The following is a 20,606-nucleotide window of genomic DNA, read 5'->3' as shown; positions in this document are numbered from 1 at the left end:
GCACATATGCTGCGGCAGGGCGGCCTGGCTGCGCAAAATCACATACAGGTACGCGATTTCCTGCACGAGATCCAGGGGGGGTGGTGAGTCCAGAGGCCCGCGATGCCCTCCGGGACCCGCCGATCGTTCGGAAAAAAGTAAACAGGACAGACCGCTGTTCTGACAGAGTGTAAATGAGAGCTCTTGTGTTTCAGCTAAGCTGAAACACTGATCTCTCTTTCCCTCCAGTGCATCCACTCCCCCACACAGTTAGAAATCACTCCCTAGGGACACACTTAACCTCTTGATCGCCCCCTAGTGTTAACCCCTTCCCTGCCAGTATCATTTATACAGTGACACTGTATTTTTTTTTTTTAGCACTGATCACTGTATTGGTGTCACTGGTTCCCAAAAAGTGTCAGTTATGCAGCGTGCACACGAGTGGAACTTTTGACCGGACTGGTCCGACGAACCGAGTCCGGTCGGACAATCCGATCGTGTGTCGGCTTCATCGGACCTTCAGCGGACTTTTCCAGTCGAAAATCTGAGGGACTTTAGATTTAAAACATGCTTCAAATCTTTCCGGCGGACTCGAGTCCGGTCGAAAAAAACGCTCGTCTGTATGCTAGTCCGACGGACGAAAACCCACGCTAGGGCAGCTATTGGCTACTGGCTATCAACTTCCTTATTTTAGTCCGGTCGTACGTCATCACGTACGAATCCGTCGGACTTTGGTGTGATCGTGTGTAGGCAAGTCCGTTCGTTCAAAAGTCTGTCGGAAGTCCGCCGGAATGGCCGTCAGACTTTTGTTGCTGAAAAGCCTGCTCGTGTGTACGCGGCCTTAGTATCAGATTTGTCTGCCGCAATGTCGCAGTCCCACTAAAAATCGCTGATCGCCACCATTACTAGTAAAAACAATAATAATAATTTTTAAAAAAGAGTCCATAAATCTATCTCATAGTTTACTAGTAGATGAAGGGATAGGGGATTATAGCGGTGCTAAAGTAGTATAATGTAAAAAGGAAAAGAAGATTTAAAATGGCAAAATTACAAAATTTTATTTAACAATATTACATACATAAAGAGAACAATAAAATGGTTAACACCTGGACAGACTTATATATTGCGTGCAACCCAAATGCAGTAAGGTGGGCCGGATGTAGACGGCCGTCAAGGTGAAGGCTCGGTTTCCTACATGTTTCGCCAAAGCATTGGCTTCCTCAGGGAACAAGAGCTCAAATTCAATATAAAGAAATCTGTACATAGGGATACAAAGGACATGATATGAACAGGCAAAAATGTCTAACAATGGAGTATTATGTACATAACTGAGTATTGGAATGTTGTGGCTGGACAGTCCCACAGAGAGGCGGCTCCAATGGACCCGGTAACACAAACGTACCTGAAATACCGACACCCAAGGGGGGGCACGAGAAATGTCACCCAAGGGGGAAGGGCAGGCTGCACCGTGTTAAACAGAAAGGACCTTGTCTTCTCTGACAAATTGCCAGACACTAGACAACCGGTACGTCTAATTACCCAATACTCAAAACAGCACACCCAAATCAAACACATTCTTAATCAATTCTGGCCCTTATTAACGGCAGATCCCATAATCTCTAAATATGTCAAAACATATCCAGATATCACATACCGTCGATCTCCTTCACTTCGAGATCGACTTATTAAAAGTCATCACTCGATCGACACTTCACATGCGCCCACTGCCACTGGTACATACCAGTGTGGCAAATGTGACGTTTGCGCCTTTGTCACCAATTCCAGAACTGTGACCCTGCCTAATGGAGACATTCACACCATTAGACACCGGGTCACTTGCACCACCGTAGGAGTCGTTTACCTGGCTCAATGCCAATGTGGCTCGTACTACGTCGGCAAAACTAAGCGTCCCTTCCAGATCCGTATCCGAGACCACATAAAACCGCTATATAAAAACACCACCACCACAGCCATCAATCGGCATATTGCCACCCAGCACAACTCTGACCCTCACGTCATTTTATTTTCCGCACTTGAGCATGTTCCTTCACATGCTAGAGGCGGGAGCATTGACAACAGATTACTACAGCTTGAAACAAAATGGATTCACATTTTACATGCCACTAGCTTCCCTGGGCTTAACAAACACATAAGTTTCAAACCTTTTCTATGAGCTTGCATATTTACCAGTCTTATTTGCAAACACGCTATGTATGCAAACATCTTGCGCTCGGTTACAACTCACGCCATTTATAGTCTTTCTCTCCCCTGTCACTCTTTTCTTTTCTTTCTCTTTATTTTTTCTTACCTTTCTCTCTTTTTTTTTTTTTTTCCCTTTCTCCTCAGTCTTCACCCCCTTTCCTCTCTTTTCTGTGTCTCTTTCCTTGTCTATTCTCCTGCCATGGATGCTGGTGTGTCTCCCTTGTATATTTCTAGATACTTGACCCCAATAATATCAGTATTCATGCTATATTATATTACTTTGTCAAAATATACTGTTGTATATGCATTCTCTAAACATTGCCCTACTAGCTATTTGGATTTTTACTAATTTTGTGTTGTCTTCCGGTGTGAGAAATATACTGCACATGTATCAGAACACCTTCTGTATCTGCCTGTTTTATTTTTCTCAGTTTGATCTATAATGTTTTTACTACTGGTTTTGTTTCTCTTTTTTTGTTTTACCAGGACCCTGTGGTTCTCAATGTCTGGTGTGGACTTTGTGGCTGGACATTGCGGGCTGGGGCGCAGGAATGCTCCTGCTGCCCCCAGAGACCCTTGTGGCACGTCGGGACTGCTAGGGATCAGTCCCCTCATCCTGTGCCCCCGCCCGCTCTTCATCTCGCATTGAGGAGGCTCTGTCCCCAGATCGCTCTCGCCCACCAGTTTCCCCGCATCCCATGGGGGGGCGCGGCTGTGCCCCCCCTTCGGAATGGGCGGTGCTAGCACTGTTGGTGCCTGTACGGATGCCCGGGGCTGTACACACTTGTCTGCCTTGGGTGTCCGCGCTTCGCTCATACGTGCTGGCCTCCCACTTTCCATCGGCGGATGGATGGTGACAGCGCCTTGGGACCGCCTACCCACGGCGCCTCGTCCTCCCATTGGCCATGCGATGGCCGCACTGTCTGAGCGTGCGCGCGCGGTGCACGCCGGAACGTGTAGTCTCCGGGGCTCTGCCTAGTGCGCATGCGCGGACGCCCTTCATTCGCGTCCGCACACCTGATCAGATAGTGATAGTGGGGGGTACTTAAGTAACCGGCCAGTCCCTCGCTAAACACGCTGGACGAGGGACGTGCCTGTCTGTGCTCCTACACACAATAACTGGGTAATCTTTTATGGCTATTACATCCATTAATTTCAACCAACCGATTTTTCTAAACTTTATCCCTTACTCAGCCCTCAACTATTCCTTTTAGGATTTACCAATTTGGAGCTACCACCTGATCTCCTTGGCGGCCTTTAATATTGATTTCCTAACAGTCATATATTCCGCTAAACGGCTTACCAGGTAAATTACTCCCTGCTTTGTATCTAATTCTCCATCCCCAAATGTACTGCTTTCTTATTTCTAAATATAGTCCTTTTCCACCTATTCCTTTCCAGGACTCAGTGATTTGTTACCATCCCTAAAAAAATCCTTTTATATCCATACAAACCATGGAAATATTAAAGTCAATTTTCTGCCTCATAATATAGCACATTCGGTAAGTCCTTTTCTTTGCGGCCTTTTCCTTTCATTTTTCTATCATGACTGCCGGGTCTATTTTTAAAGTTATATCTTCCTATATAGGTCATTTATTAACTGATTATCAACTCTGCCAACTGCCCCTGTGTGTCTTCGAACCTACCTACAGGCGCCTCTCTCCTCCCCCAATCAACCTTTTTTAACAAATAGTGTGAGTTCTATATTGGCTTTTTTGCTCTACTCAATTTATGTATATTGCATCACTTTTCATGCCCTCTCAAATATAATGTCCAATAGATACCCAATATCCGCTCACCTATTTTCAATATATTCCCTCGCCAGGTCTACTGCGTGCCCCCTGCAGGCACAATACACGGTGCAGCCTGCCCTTCCCCCTTTGGTGACATTTCTCGTGCCCCCCCTTGGGTGTCGGTATTTCAGGTACGTTTGTGTTACCGGGTCCATTGGAGCCGCCTCTCTGTGGGACTGTCCAGCCACAACATTCCAATACTCAGTTATGTACATAATACTCCATTGTTAGACATTTTTGCCTGTTCATATCATGTCCTTTGTATCCCTATGTACAGATTTCTTTATATTGAATTTGAGCTCTTGTTCCCTGAGGAAGCCAATGCTTTGGCGAAACATGTAGGAAACCGAGCCTTCACCTTAACGGCCGTCTACATCCGGCCCACCTTTACTGCATTTGGGTCGCACGCAATATATAAGTCTGTCCAGGTGTTAACCATTTTATTGTTCTCTTTATGTATGTAATATTGTTAAATAAAATTTTGTAATTTTGCCATTTTAAATCTTCTTTTCCTTTTTACATTATACTACTTTAGCACCGCTATAATCCCCTATCCCTTCATCTACTAGTTATCTAATCACTTTGGGATGAGGTGCTGTATCCAATTGAACCACCTAGCCACAACCTTATTTTCTATCTCATAGTTTGTAGACGCTATAACTTTTGCGCAAACCAATCAATATACGCTTATTGGGATTTTTTTACCAAAAAAAATTTAGCAGAATACATATAGGCCTAAATTAGATTTTTTTACATTTTTTTATTAGGAATGTTTTATAGCAGACAGTAAAAAATATTGTTTTTTTTTTCAGAATTGTCATTTTTTTTTTTTGTTTATAGCGCACAAAATAAAAACATCAGAGGTGATCAAATACCACCAAAAAATATCTCTAATTGTGGTTAAAAAAAGGCCAACAATTGTATTTAGGTACAGCGTCGTACGACTGCGCAATTGTCAGTTAAAGTAACGCAGTGCCGTATCGCAAATAATGGCCTGGTCAGGAAGGGGGGGGGGTAAAACCTTCCGGAGCTGACGTGGTTAAGATAAGTGAAATAATTTAAATGTTCCAGTCTTTAATTGCGGATATATAACGAATCATATGCCAGAAAACAAAGTGTCAAAAAATGTTAACCCCTTTGTGACCTGACGAAGGGTTAATCCCCGAAACATGTAGTCCGAGATTGACTGAGCTCCAGCACCTTCCTCCACCATCCACTTCCCCTCCCACTACCCTGTGGACAGGTTACCGGCCAGAGCCCAGCTGCAGTTGCCCGCCACCTGTTTGTGCACGGACCCAGAAGCAAGTTCCATTATCTGCCCCTGTCGTCCCCTTTGATCGGAGACCGACTAGCTTTGCATTGCCTCTCCGAGAACCGGGAGCAGAGCGTGCTCTCCTTGGGCTCACAGCCCCCCTCCAGGAGCTTCAGAAGTCCACATAGCCTCCTTCTGGCTCTGCCCAAGACCCAGGAGCATAGCCTGCAGATGGGGGTGCATTATTGTGCAGTGATGAAAGTTATTTATTGTGCAGTGAAGTTTATGAATGCACCTTGCTGGGAGATAATTACTGTGCTGTGCTGGGAGAAAAATATTGTTCAATGTTGGGGGTTTATTTTTGTGTCATGCTGGGGGGGTTAGTTATTGTACCATGTTTGGGGTTAATTATTGTTCCCTGCTAGGGGTTAAATATTGTACCATGTGGGGGTTATTTACTGTGCAGAGCTGGGGTTGATTACTGTGCTGAGCTGGGGTTTAATTACTGTGCTGAGCTGGGGTTTAATTACTGTGTGATGCTGGGGATTAATTATTGTGACATTTCACTGGCTCTGACATATTCTGGGGGTTATCTTTGCTGGCCCTTTAACTAACTGGGGGGTTATTGCTGGCCCCAATGCTTGCTGAGGGTTATCATTGCTGGTCCCAATTGGGCTTATTAATAATCTCTTCAGTGCACCTCAAAGCCCCATTTTTCTATTCAAAGGGGGGAAATGTTGCACACTAAAATTAAAGATCATGAAGAAACACTTTTGCTTGGCCACTTTATGCCACACCCACTTTTGTCCACGCCCACAAGTGTGCAGAGCAATGTGCTGGCTGCATTAGCTCCCCCACTTGTACTTACAGTACCACAAAAAAATTGTCTCTAGCCACCCCTGGTTGTGGTGCTTGGAACATTTGTGTAAGGAGTAACTGCATAACGTCTCTTTGATCCCCTTAACAACAGAAGAATGATTACCATTACCAGAAGTAAGCAACCTAATATTGGGGCGTAGACAACAACAGGATAAAAGTTTTGTTGACCTGTGAGCAAAAAAGATAAAAAAAATTATAATTATGACAGGTATGACCTCTGAATTCATAAAGATAAATCCAGGCAAACAGCTACCTCTACAGATACAAATACATATAATGAAGATGCTCTACCTGCAAAAGATTTGTATTTCTGTCCATCTAGTCCTGAGAATTACACAGCTCTGCCAGAGAGCACAGCTGGGTGGGTAAGACTACTTACAATTCAGGAATACAGTGATTCCCCCAACCCCAGCAGGTTGGCTTGACATTAAAAGAGCAGCGATCGACTGAATGGATCATCTCTCTGCTCTCTGCGTCACTCTGCTCTCTCCTTCAATCAGAGTGTTCATTTTTCAACACAAATTTTTGCAAGGTAATCCCTTCAAGGGGACACGCAAAACAATAAAAACGTGAAAAAATATCTAATGCTTCCACTTTCTACCAATGGCGTCCCTGGGGAGGGGCCAGAGGGGGCCCTGACCCCCCCCCAACATTATGCTGTGCCCCACCATGTGCCCCTCAATTTAAAAAAAATGTATTTATTTTTACAAAAAGGCAATGTCTAAGAGGGAGAGCGTCCCCAGTCAGCTCCTGCGGGTGATTCCTCCCCCCTCCCTCTGCTCGATGACACTGCATAATGCAAGCGCTCACACAACCATGGACTCCCAATCTGCTCCGCCGACTCCACCAGGACTCTCAGTTACTGAAAAAAACAGACTGATTTCTCCCGTCCTTAGGACAGGAGAATCAGCCTGTAAATTCCAAGAGATGCCAGACCAGCGCTGTCAATAGCAGGGGCAGGACAGCAAGAGGAGGCTGGGGAACCCCACAATGGCAGAACACCAGGGCCAGTGGCAAGACAACCTTTGCAACCCTGATAGTTTTCCCACTGCTTTGGACCCTTATATTTTCTTGATATGCTGGTGACATATATCTCTTGTTTTCTGCCACCCTGGGGGGGCCCAATACAGTAGGAAGGGAGCTCACTGCAGAACATGTGAAAGGGCCATTGTGGGATTGTAGTAAAGGGCCCCAGGATATATATACATATATATATATATATATATATATTGCATTTTATAGTTGCCCCCCTACTTTTGTCCCTGTCCCCCCATGTGCCCCCCTAAATATGAAAGCTGGAGATGCCACTGCTTTCTACCCAAAAAGGTTTTGGTGCCAAATAAGACAAATTAGATCAGTAGGTCAAACAACAAGAAAGCACAAGTTCTGTGCCCCTTTTAACCCTTTCCCGCCAAGCGTGAGCATATATGCAGGTTCGCGGGACGGGATTGCATGAGTCTGTACTGAAAGCATGCTGCTTAGCATGATCCCAGCACAGAGTTCTCACTGAGAGCTTCAGGCCTCCTACTAAGCACAGGAAACAGGAAGCCTGGTTCCCAATCACCTGATTGCCTCTGTTTAGTTATCAGAGTGATCAGTCACTTTACAGACCTCCCCTGTGTTTTTCTCCTCTTTGATAGAAAAAAAGATACATAATATTACTTACATACTAGATACATTATATAATACATTGTATGTATACAAGGTCCATTATATAATACATCGTCTATATACAGGATACATCATATAATACATTTTATACATACAGGATACATCATATAATACTTTGTATACATACAGGATACAACATATAAAACAAATTGTGTCTTTTTCTCCTTACTAAAGGAGAAATGTGTAAAAAATTTAAGATACTGTCAGAGTTATGCCGCGTACACACGGTCGGATTTTCTGAAGGAAAATGCTCGATGGGAGCTTGTTGTCGGAAATTCTGACCGTGTGTAGGCTCCATCGGACATTTTTCCATCGGAATTTCCGTCACACAAAATTTGAGATCTGGATCTCAAATTTTCCAACAACAGCATCCGTTGTCATAAATTCCGATCATGTGTACACAATTTCCGACGCACAAAGTTGCACTTATGCTCAAAATCAAGCAGAAGAGCCGCACTGGCTATTGAACTTCATTTTTCTCGGCTCGTCGTACGTGTTGTACGTCACCGCGTTCTTGGTGTTCGGAATTTCCGACAAGATTTGTGTGACCGTGTGTATGCAAGACAAGTTTGAGCCAACATCCTGTCGGAAAAAATCCACGGATTTTGTTGTCGGAATGTCCAATCGTGTGTACGGGGCATTAGAGTTCGGGTCAAGGTTAGAGTCAAAGGTCGTGATCAGAGTCAAAGGTCGGTGTAAAATGTTGGGGTGAAAGGTCATGGCCAGTTCATTTTAGCTTGAATTAAAAAAAAAATTTAATTTAGTATCAGATAGGGTCAACGTCAGTAGGGTGGATTTACTAAAGGAAAATAGACTGTGTACTTTGGAAGTGCAGTTGCACACTGCAAGGGCAGTTGCTCCAGAGCTTAATAAATGAGTGGGAAGCTCTGCTGAACTCCATCATCCAATCATGTGCAAGCAAAATGCTGTGTTTTTCCATTGTCCTTGCACATGATTGGGTATCCTTTGCAAAGTGAAGCTTAACCTTATTTATTAGGCTCTGGAGCAACTGTACTTGCAAAGTGTAACTGCACTTCCTAACTACACAGTCTATTTGCCTTTAGTAAATCCACCCCAGTGGGTTTTAGGTAGGATAAAAAAAAATCAAAATGTGCACTATTGTTTCTGGGCCCTACTATGGGGAACAAACAGCAGCTAACATAATAAATAACATAATATCACTGCATTTATTTTGGTTGTCTTTTGGTGGTAAGTTATGATAATAGCAAGAAATATAGAGTTACATTAAAAATTAATATTTTTCCAGTTTTCCTTGATAATCGAAAAAAAAACAAGAGATGTTCATTACTATTTACCACCAAATAAAAGCCCAATTTGTCCTAAACCCCCCCCCCCCTCCCCAAAAAAAACAGGTATAATTCACCTGGACACACTAAGTAGTTGCGATATATACAGTTTTATTAGCACATGTCAAAGTTGCAAATATGGGTTCAGGGATAAGATTTGTTTTACCCTTCTAAAAACCTTGACAGGTTACCAGTTTAGAGTTACACAGGAGGCCTGTTGCTAGAATTATTGTTCTCACCCAGTCTTTCGCGATGATATGTTACAAGTGTGGTGTGATCGCAGTTTACATATGTGTGCGGGACCTAAGTGCGCATTTGCATTTGTGTGTGATCATAGGGGGCTGGGGGCCCTTTAAAAAAAAAGTATTTTTATTTTATTTTAAATAATTTTTCTCACACTGTCCTTAAATTTTTTTTTTTACTAACTTTATTGCTAGGAACAAACAACATCCCTTGTAATAGCATGGGCTGTGAAAGGTCCTCATTATGAAGTGATCTGGGGTCTATTAGACCCAAGATTTCCCCTCTGCCCCCAAAGCATCTGATCAAACTGAGATCGGTTTGATCAGATGCTTTACAAGCCAGTAACAGCTTATAAAAAAACTCCAACCAGAAGTGACAAAATCCTCATCGCTTCTGGTTCCTTTCACTCTATGAAGAGCATCAGTTGTGGCCACATCAGTACTCCCAGGTGGAAAAGGAGAGCCCGGTAAACAAGGCAAGTGGCAGTGGGGGACCCCCTTTTGCCAGTCATAAAAGTGATCAAACCTGAAAGAGAATTGCCTGCTGTAAAAAAACATACCTGGATCATGACTCTAGCTGCAGCCATGATCCTGGTATAACCACCTCCATATATATATATATAATTATTATTATTATTATACAGGATTTATATAGCACCAACAGTTTGCGCAGCGCTTTACAACATGAGGGCAGACAGTACACTTACAATACAAATCAATACAGGAGGGATCAGAGGGCCCTGCTCGTTAGAGCTTACTATATATATATATATATATATATATATATATATATATATATATATATATATATATATATATATATATTTATATATATATATATATATATATATATATAGTGTTATTGAAGTGGTCTTTAGCAGAAGTAAAACTATTTAAAATCTGCACATTATATTTAACAACTGGAAATCTGGAAATTTGTTTCCCTACCTGGGTTCATAGTAGGTGGCCCGATTTCTACCTGGTCAACTCTGAACACCCAACGTCCTGGAAAGTTGACATTACTTGTGTGCGTTATGTTGATTATGCTAGCATTAAAAGATCCTGGGATTATAAAAAACCCTCCAGCAAATCCACTGTTATATCCGGCCTAGAAAAAAATTAAGTGCTGTTAATTTATTTCTACACATACTGTATATATTGTATGGCCTATGAGCTTGTTGGGCATCCTATTCTTAAGTCATGGGTATTATAACTGAAGTTGGCCCTCCTTTGTGGCTACAACAGCCTGAACTCTTGTGGGAAAGCTTTGCATATGATTTTGGAGTATGTCTGTGGCAATTTGTTTCCATTCAGCTGTCAAGTGTCTATAGTAGTGAGCCTTTGTAGCCAATTTGGGGTTACCCAGGGTGTGGAGTCTAAACCCCACCCTGCTTCTTCACCAGAACCCCTGATAGTAGGGATAGGCTTGCAGCCAGCTGGAACCGGGTACTCCCAGGTGAGGATGTAGAGATCACTCGCTTGTGCATAGTACAAACAGCAGGAGACAACAGGAAATCCAGGAGTCAACCTGAGGTCAGGCTGGGCAGCAAAACAATTACAGAAGGTGAATGAAGCTGGGGTCGGCACACAGGTAGTAAGGCACGGGATATACAAGTAGCAAGTGACCAGGAGCTCAGAGAACTGTGAAGTTGCTCAGGCAATGTGGACTACACTGAGCATGACTTATATAGGCAAGAAACAAGGAGATGGGCCAGGAAGTGATGGAAGGGAAGGAAATAAAAGTCTTTACCAAGCCAGAACCACAAGGCTGGAAGAGCACAATTGTCTATAATGTCTTTGTATGATGTAGCATTTACCATTCACTAAAAATTCCCGAAGTGAATTACTTGAAGGAGTGTTGACATTTGGCCATATAGTTTATATACTATATACTGTAGAAATGTAGTGGTGTTCGGCTAAGTTCGCCATCGATAAGGAATTTAGTTCTATTAAGTAGAACCATGAATGCTCCTAATCCTTTAATTATGATACTAATAAATCTATGAACAACTTATTCTGTAGAAATTCAGTGAAGGTCGTGGGACATTGTCAAACTAGTGAAGGACCTTTGAGGTCCAAGTTTTGTGCAAAGTATAATATAATTATCTATGGGTGTACACACGGGGTACCAGAGTCACAACTAATACAGCCATATTCATAGAGTAAATAAATTAATGATGGAAAAATGCATACCAAAGCAAGAGGACCTTCATTTTCTGTTGGCCACTGAATATCACCATAATTAAACATGATGAATGTTAAGTTCCCATCTGTGCCCAGAACAGCTTGAAATGTGTTTGTCTAAAAATTAAAAACATGGAAGATGTCATTACTGATTTGTTTTTTATAGTTGAAAGCTCCAAGGCATCCTATCATCCTGATTCTCTCTTTACTACCTAGTGAGTTCCTTATGCCCCGTACACACGATCGGAAATTCCGCCAGCAAAACTCTGATGAGAGCTTTTGGTCAGATATTCCGACCGTGTGTAAGCTCCATCGGACTTTTGCTGGCGGAATTCAAGCCAGCAAAAGATTGAGAGCAGATTCTCTATTTTTCGGTCGGAAAAAGCTCCTATCCGAAAATGCGCTCGTCTGTATGCAATTCGGACGCGCAAAAAAACACGCATGCTCGGAAGCATTGAACTTCATTTTCTCGGCTCGTCGTAATGTTGTACGTCATCGCGTTCTTGACTGTTGAAAGTTCAGAGAACTTTTGTGTGACCGTGTGTATGCAAGCCAAGCTTGAGCGGAATTCCGTCGGAAAAACCATCCAAGATTTTTCTGATGGAAATTCCGCTTGTGTGTACAGGGCATAACAAGACAGTTCAGACCTTCCAGACTTCCCTAGCTACTTGCTGACATATCTATCCTTACTGGCTCTTTCTTAAATACTATTTGTAGTTCTTACACGAGAGCCTTGCAGTTTTAATTTGATAAGTCAGTTGTGCAGTTGCAGAAACATTATGGTATGGTCATATATGTCATATTTTCTTGCTATTCCACTACTTTTTCCATAAAATGATTGTCACAAAAGGCTTGAGTAACCAAAGGAAGAGAGGTAAGCGGCTTTCCTCAGAGGGCACATCTGCAATGGCAATCAGTGCATTGATCATCAGTGTCCTGATGATCAGTGCAGCCCCATCAGCGCCCATTGGGATGCCGATCAGTGCTCACCAGTGCTGCCAATCAGTGCCCATCAGTGATGCCGCCTCATCGGTGCTGCCTATCAGTGCCATCTATCAGTGCTGCCCATCAGTGCCCATTAGTGCCTCCTATTAGTGCCCCTCAGTGCTGCCTATCAGTGCCAATCAGTGCATCCTATCAGTGCCCTCAGTGCCACCTATCCATACCGCCTATCAGCACCCATCAGTGCCACCTAGCAGTGCCCATCAGTGCCACCTATCAGTGCCCATCAGTGTTGCATATTAGTGCCACTTCATCGATGCCCATCAGTGCAGCCTATTAATGCCCGTCAGTGCAGCTTCATCAGCGCACAGCAGTGAAGGAGATAAATGACCTATTTACAACATTTTATAACAGAAACTAAGAAACATTTTTTCAAAATTTTTGATCTGTTTTTCGCTTGTTTAGCAAAGAATAGAAAACCCAGCGGTGATTAAATTAAATAAGTAAAAACGACTTCTCTACCATCTACTCTCTCCCTACTAACTCCTCCTGCTCTATCACCTACTAACTACCTTTTAACTAACTAAATATAATCCTCCTTCACCACCTGCTCTCTACTCTTTAACTATGACTACTCTTTCTCCACCACCTGATAATTACCTAATAACTACTATTTCTAGTACTATTCTTCTACCATCCACCCACTGCCTATTAACTAATACTATGCTTTATCACACTTACTAATTGCTTGCAAACTACTACAACTCTTCCTCCTCTTTCTTTTCATCTACTTACTCAATACCCTCTAGTTACACCTCCTCATACTCTGCCACCTACTCACTACCGACTAACTATTGCTACTTTGCCTCCTATACCCCCTGACTAACTACTACTACCATCTACTCAAAAACTACTAACTACTATTCATCTACCATTTTTTAGCTTCCTGCTAACTAACTACTACTACTCAACGTTTTTCCTCCTCAACTACCTACTCTGTAACCTACTAACTAACCACTGTTACTCATTATCTACCACCTGCTAACTATAAGCTAACCAAATACAAATGCATCTAATGCCCTGTACACACGGTCGGATTTTCCGACGGAAAATGTGTGATAGGACCTTGTTGTCAGAAATTCCGACCATGTGTGGGCTCCATCACACATTTTCCATCGGATTTTCCGACACACAAAGTTTGAGAGCAGGCTATAAAATTTTCCGACAACAAAATCTGTTGTCGGAATTTCCGATCGTGTGTACACAAATCCGACGCACAAAGTGCCACGCATGCTCAGAATAAATAAAGAGAAGAAAGCTATTGGCTACTGCCCCATTTATAGTTCTGACGTACGTGTTTTACGTCACCGCGTTCAGAATGATCGGATTTTCTGACAACTTTGTGTGACCGTGTGTATGCAAGACAAGTTTGAGCCAACATCCGTCGGAAAAAATCCTAGGATTTTGTTGTCAGAATGTCCGATCAATATCCGACCGTGTGTACAGGGCATAATCCTCAACTTACTCTCTACTCACTAATACCACTAATCTATAATCCACTAACTACCTATTAACTAGCTACTACTCTTTCTCCTCCTTGGCTACCTTTTTAGTACCTACTTATTACCATTTCTCATTTTCTACTGCCTATCCAATAACTACTGCTACTCCTTCTCTAATAGATAACTGCTAGCTAACAACTACTACAACTAATCCTCTACCACATACTCGCTTTCTACTAATTACTACTACTACTATAAGGACTCCCTTACTATATACTACTTACTAACTACTCCCGAAGACTACTACCCATCCCACTTTCCCAATACCAATATAATACTCACCTTGTTGGTTTTGGATCCAAAATATGAAACCTTATCCCATGTTGCCACAAAAACCCAATCTGGCGAGAAGGTAACTTCTGGGAAATAGCTGGAAATGTTTTCTCCCAACATTTTAAGAAGCTCCGAATCATTGCTGAGGCGGTAATATATGTCCCCCGAAATTTCTTTTTTCACATCAGTCTGAAACGGAGCTAAGAATGGCTCCACTGTGGCAATTCTTACATTCAGCATGCTGTTATTCCCCAGCTCTTTTTCAAATGATACAAAACCATTGTTGTTCACCTGTGACAGGAAAATACTTGGGTTATCATTTTCTTTACAGTGTCACATGGTAAAACCATAAATAGTCTGATAATTCCTTTTGGTGGTTTGGTTTACCAAATGGCTCAGGCTGCCTCTTCCTTATATTTATTCATGCTGATGCCTGAGTACCCTTAGCTTGACTACCAGTGTCACCAAATCTCACCATTCCTAATATCAGTGATAGATTTTTTTTTTTTAGAGCTTCCAAGGCAGCTAGGAACTTTCTATCCTACCCAGGTTGTGTCCCAATCGTTCCATTATTTGGCTCAATCATCCTGCCAGGCAAGGCCACCAAAAGCTTCCCAAACCATTCCACACAATTTTGCATCATTTGCTTTTTCCATAACATGGACTTTTTTGGAGCCTAATTCAGATTCCCATTGACTTTCATTGGAACTTTCCCATTTGGAAATGTTTACATTTTAAAGACTAAAGCTGGGTTCACACTGTGAACTATGCAGGTAAACCCGTATCCAATTCGCATAGCAGGAGATTGTGACCGTTTTTCTATGGAGCCAGTTCACACATCTCCGTAGCGGCTCTGGTACGAATTGCACAGGAGCCCTGTGCGTCTTTTGGTCTGTTTCAGGTCCGAATTCAGCCAAAAATTTGGGCTGAAATTGGACCTGAAACGGTGAATGGAGACGCACCGGACTCCTTCTGTGAGCCGCTGCATTCTTCAGTGTAAACCCAGCCTTAAGAGTTTTATTTTTAAAGATGGGCTAAGCCACTACTGATCAAACTTTTCAGACTTTCATTCATCTTGCCAAAAGTATGCAGACAACCTTTCACATTATTGAGTTTAGGTGCACAAAGCCAGCTCCATAAAGACATGGTTTGGCGTGTGAAGGAACTCAGGTGTCCCGCAGAGAGTCTTGACCTCAACCCTACTGAACACCTTTGAAATGAATTGGAACCCCAATTGTAAACCAGCTCCATAAAGACATGGTTTGGCCAGCTTGGTGTGGAGGAATTTGAGTGTCCTGCACAGAGTCTTGACCTCAACCCTACTGAAGGCCTTTGGGACTTTTGTCCGTTTACACCCACCTACCTCCAATCTGATCCAAGCCACAAACAAAGACTTTCATTCATCTTGCCAAAAGTATGCAGACAACCTTTCACATTATTGAGTCTAGGTGCATAAAGCCAGCTCCATAAAGACATGGTTTGGCGTGTGAAGGAACTCAAGTGTGCCGCAGAGAGTCTTGACCTCAACCCTACTGAACACCTTTGAAATTAATTGAAACCCCAATTGTAAACCAGCTCCATAAAGACATGGTTTGGGCAGCTTGGTGTGGAGGAATTTGAGTGTCCTGCACAGAGTCTTGACCTCAACCCTACTGAAGGCCTTTGGGACTTTTGTCTGTTTACACCCGCCTACCTCCAATCTGATCCAAGCCACAAAAAAAGAAAGAACTGAAGGGGGAAATGTCCCCCTCTGTCTTAGCGGTTAAAAGCAGTCTTGTGTAAGCAGACAGTGGAGTGGGCTCTATCCATTTCCACTCTGAGCGCGCACAGATCTGTAATTTGTCCACTCCGCTCTGATCAGCGGACAGATCCCCTGCTAATCTAAAGGGAGTCTGTCCCATGTGAAAGGGTCCTTAGTGTTAAAAAAATAGCAAACAGGCAGGATTCACATGGCATATCCGATCAGATCCACCTGTCAGTTTAATAGGTGGACCTCCCCAATCTGATCCACCCTATTCATTCATTGGATTACAGTTCTTCCAATCATGGGGGCGCAGTGGCACGTGTGGGCATTATCTAGTGCAATCTGCATGCAATTACACTTTTTCAAACTGATTTCTATCACAGCACTTTCTCCCAAGAGTGAGACCACTACTTGCATCAGAACTGAGGGCAGGAGTACTGAGGCAGCGTGCCGTGATGTTTGTGGGAAGCTATACGCAGAACTCTGCCTGTCCCTTACATGTGCATTGTCGAAAAATGTGTTTGGTTTTTGTTTCATTCAATTTTTTTTTTTTTTTTCATTTTTTGGGCCATTCATTATAATCAAAATTTGCTATTTTTTGTATTAATTTGTAACTTTGGAAAAATTGAAATTAGTTATGTTCCATTCATTTAGATGCGGTATTCGTTATTTTGACAATTAGGAAAAATCTGAAATTCGAAAATTCTAAAATCCGAAATTCGAAAATCTGAAACTTCGAAAATCTGAAACTTCGAAAATCTAAAAATTCTAAAATGCGAAAATCTGAAAATAAGAACGAAAATCCAAAAATTTGAGAGAGTGAAAACCCGTCAATTTTGAAAATCCAAAATAATAACTAACTAATAATAACTAACTATTAAATTATGGGTTAAGGAATTTCCTTTCAAATTTGGCTGTTGAACGTAATGTATACAAATTTAGCTGAAGTTACAAATTATCCAAAATAATGAATGCCGCATCTAAATGAATGGAACATAACGAATTGATAATAATAAAAAATAATAATAATAAAAAATTAATATTATTATTATTTATTATTATTAATTTGTTACTTTCCATTCATTAAGATGTGGCATTCATTATTTCGTAACTTCGGATAAATTTGTATTTGTTACGTTTGCTAACAGCCAAATCTGAAAGGAAATTCCAGTACCTATAATTTAATAGTTAGTAATCGTTATTAATATTAGTTAATATTGTGAATTGCTGGAAGTTATATAATCAAAAGGGCACCTCATCGCTTTGAATACATATATTGGCAGAAGAAAGGGAATGGGATTTTTAGGGTGCCCAAAAAAATATAATAGTCAAATATATAAATGCTATATTGAATTTATTAATACAAAGTATCTAAAAGACATCACAGTATCATCATACAATAACCATCATATGAGTAACCAGCAGTAGCTTCATGCTCTACATGTTTTGCCTTGCACTGGCTTTGTCAGGAGGCTTCCAAAATAACTGCTTAATGTGGTCACTATAGGTAAAAGACAATATGTTAGAAGATCGATAATCACTAATCATAACAAATTTAAACAAATCAAAACAAAATTAAATGTTCTCGCAAATGCCTTCAACCAAAGAAAGCCTCCCTGCATCCCCAACTAAACTGTAAAACGTGTCCTATCTATGGAGGTCGCGACCCTGATGTCTGAAGGACATTGAAATATGCAGAGAAATCTGGTGTATCACAGAGAAGGACATACAGGCTCCAAGAGGTAGAATTCTATCTGGAAAGGGATATATTGTGAGCTCAAGCTAAAAAATCAACGAAAAATAATCAAGGGAGAATAGACATATTCTAACCTCTGAATACAGATTTCAGAACTAGTCAGTCAGTGGTGGATGATATTTTAGCAAATGATATTCAACGATGGTTAACAAATTTGAAGGCAGACTCCCAGAAGGAACTTCAAAGCAGTCAAGTATCCTAATCAATTGATTAGGATACTTGACTGCTTAGAAGTTCCTTCTGGGAAAGTCTGCCTTCAAATTTTATTTTGATTTGTTTAAATTTATTATGATTAGTGATTATCGATCTTCTAACATATTGTCTTTTACCTATAGTGACCACATTATGCAGTGCTTATTGGAAGTCTCCTGAGGAAGCCATTGCATGGCGAAACATGTAGAGCATGAAGCTACTGCTGGTTACTCATATGATGGTTATTGTATGATGATACTGTGATGTTTTTTAGATACTTTGTGTTAATAAATTCAATATATTTTTATATATTTGACTATTATATTTTCTTGGGCACCCTAAAAATCCCATTCCCTTTCTTCTGCCAGTATATTCTTATTAGTTAGTTAGTTATTATTTCAGATTTTCGAAAATTTCGGGTTTTCAAATTTTTGGATTTTGCTTCTTATTTTAGGATTTTCGTTCTTTTGAGTTTTCGAATTTTCATTTGAATTTTTGGATTTTCAAGTCTAGTCGCTTCCACCAACTATGATCTGCCTGCATTGAGTAGGGAAGTATAGACACCCAGTGATGACATCACTGGGTCAAAAATAAGGTATGTGATTCAAATGGAAAGGTTTTAATTAAGTTTAAAAAGGTTATTAGCATGTTAATGAGGGAGAGGGAGGAACCAGGGATAGCAAAAATAAGCAGATTAAACTTCAGCTTTAAATAGTATGACTTACATATATAGTAGAATAATTTTTCTCAAAGAGAGGAACAGTGGCGGGTAATGATAGTGACACCCCATGATTGGTGACTTGGTCAGTTGAGTTTCCATAAGCATAGAGAGGCCCATCTGGACAGAAAAAATCAATTCCTCAGTCAGTTCTCTATAACTGTTTAGATAATTATCTATCAATATATGTGCCTGCAATAGGCCAATGTAAATCACCCCCCCACCAGCAGTATACAAAATAGGACGAATTACATTCCACTAAAGGGGACACAGGCAGCAGCAAAAGCTTGACTTCCCTTGTCTACAAAAAAACAAAAATAATTGATGAGATTTCCTCACGCTTGTTTTCCAAGAGGCGACCACCTGTCTGGATGTGAGGGGTAATCCTTCTAAAAAGGACAATCTTTCTAACCCTTCTTGCAAGTAAACTTAGTAAACCAAACACAAAGAAATTCTGTGTAGAGACTGGACTTCGTCTTGAAGGGTAAGACACAAATCTCATCTTAGAAAAATATAAACATAGAGTAATAAAATTAGCATTTAGAAAAGCTTATTTTTTTCCACTTATTCAAAGATGTTTTATATCTTCAAACCATATTATTAATAGTTACCATTTTTGTTGGTGGTACATAAAGTTGTATTTTGCACAGTTGTTGCTGGTGGACTGGTACTTGAACCCGGGCTGGGACTTGTCACTTTTGTTTCAAATGTGTTATGAATAGTTAACGGGGGATCAGTGGCCTTCGGAGAAGTGAAATACGTTTTTGCAGGCGAAGGTGTTGTCGTTACACCTTAAAAAAAAATTTAAACTTTTTATTTTTTTACTTATTTTGAAGCTTTATCCATACCAAATAAGAAAATATTTAGACAAAGTATGCAAAATGCCCCTAGATGTAAATCCATTGCTAATCATGTCAGCAAGTTATATAAATTATTATCTACTATCATGACCTGCCGTCCCCTGGCACAGTGACAATGCTCCCCACCTCGATGTCAATCCACCACCCAACAATGTTTCCATGCTGCATGTCCATCACAAATGACAGCGCTCCAGAACTGCGGTTATGTAAACACAGTGCAGGGGATCCCTAGTGACATCATCGCCAGTCATGTCTTTCAGTTATGAAAATCCATCATCAGCTACCATGACCTGCTGTCCTCTAGCACAATGACAATGTTCCTGGCCTTGATGTCAACCCACCACCCAACGATGTTTCCCTGCTCCACTCCCATCACAAATGACAGTTCCCTAGAAATGTGGTTATGTAAATACAGGGCAGGGGATCCCCAGTGACATCATTGCCAATCATGTCATCCAGTTACGTAAATCCATCATCAGCTACCGTGACCTGCTGTCCTCTAGCACAATGCCAATGTTCCTGGCCTTGATGTCAACCCACCACCCAACGATGTTTCCCTGCTCCACTCCCATCACAAATGACAGTTCCCTAGAAATGTGGTTATGTAAATACAGGGCAGGGGATCCCCAGTGACATCATTGCCAATCATGTCATCCAGTTACGTAAATCCATCATCAGCTACCGTGACCTGCTGTCCTCTAGCACAATGCCAATGTTCCTGGCCTTGATGTCAACCCACCACCCAACGATGTTTTCCCTGCTGCACTCCCATCGCAAATGACAGATCCACCAAACTACGGTAATGGAAACACAGTGCAGGGGATTCCTGGTGGCACTATTGACCAAACATGGTTAATTATATACAAATTAGCATTTGAAAAATATATATTCTTTTCCAAACATTCAAAAATATTTTTAATCTGCAAGCTATGTTCTTGATAGTTACCATATACTTTGGTGGTATTAACTGTTGTACTTTTTCCAGTTATGTCTGTTGCACCAGAACTTGAACCCAGACTGGGACTGGTCACTTTTGTATTGTGTGTGGTG

General features: G+C 41.4%; 1 protein-coding gene across 2 annotated transcripts in view; it reads right to left on the bottom strand.

Moving 5' to 3' along the window:
• Positions 1–4,324: 4,324 nt before the first annotated feature.
• Positions 4,325–20,606, bottom strand: part of LOC141110373 (uncharacterized) — a 45,239-nt gene continuing 28,957 nt past the window's right edge. For both annotated transcript variants that reach the window (XM_073601685.1, XM_073601684.1), the window contains exons 10-15: positions 19,308–19,487; positions 18,704–18,816; positions 14,296–14,577; positions 11,519–11,626; positions 10,274–10,433; positions 4,325–6,273 (exon numbers count right to left, since the gene is read on the bottom strand). In XM_073601685.1, coding sequence (XP_073457786.1) covers positions 6,116–6,273; positions 10,274–10,433; positions 11,519–11,626; positions 14,296–14,577; positions 18,704–18,816; positions 19,308–19,487 — 1,001 coding nt within the window. In that variant the 3' untranslated portion in view covers positions 4,325–6,115. The remainder of the gene's footprint in view (positions 6,274–10,273; positions 10,434–11,518; positions 11,627–14,295; positions 14,578–18,703; positions 18,817–19,307; positions 19,488–20,606) is intronic.

Source organism: Aquarana catesbeiana, linkage group LG10 (genome assembly GCF_042186555.1).
Source record: "Aquarana catesbeiana isolate 2022-GZ linkage group LG10, ASM4218655v1, whole genome shotgun sequence".
Lineage (NCBI taxonomy): Eukaryota > Metazoa > Chordata > Amphibia > Anura > Ranidae > Aquarana > Aquarana catesbeiana.
This window is presented reverse-complemented; position numbering and strand designations above follow the sequence as displayed.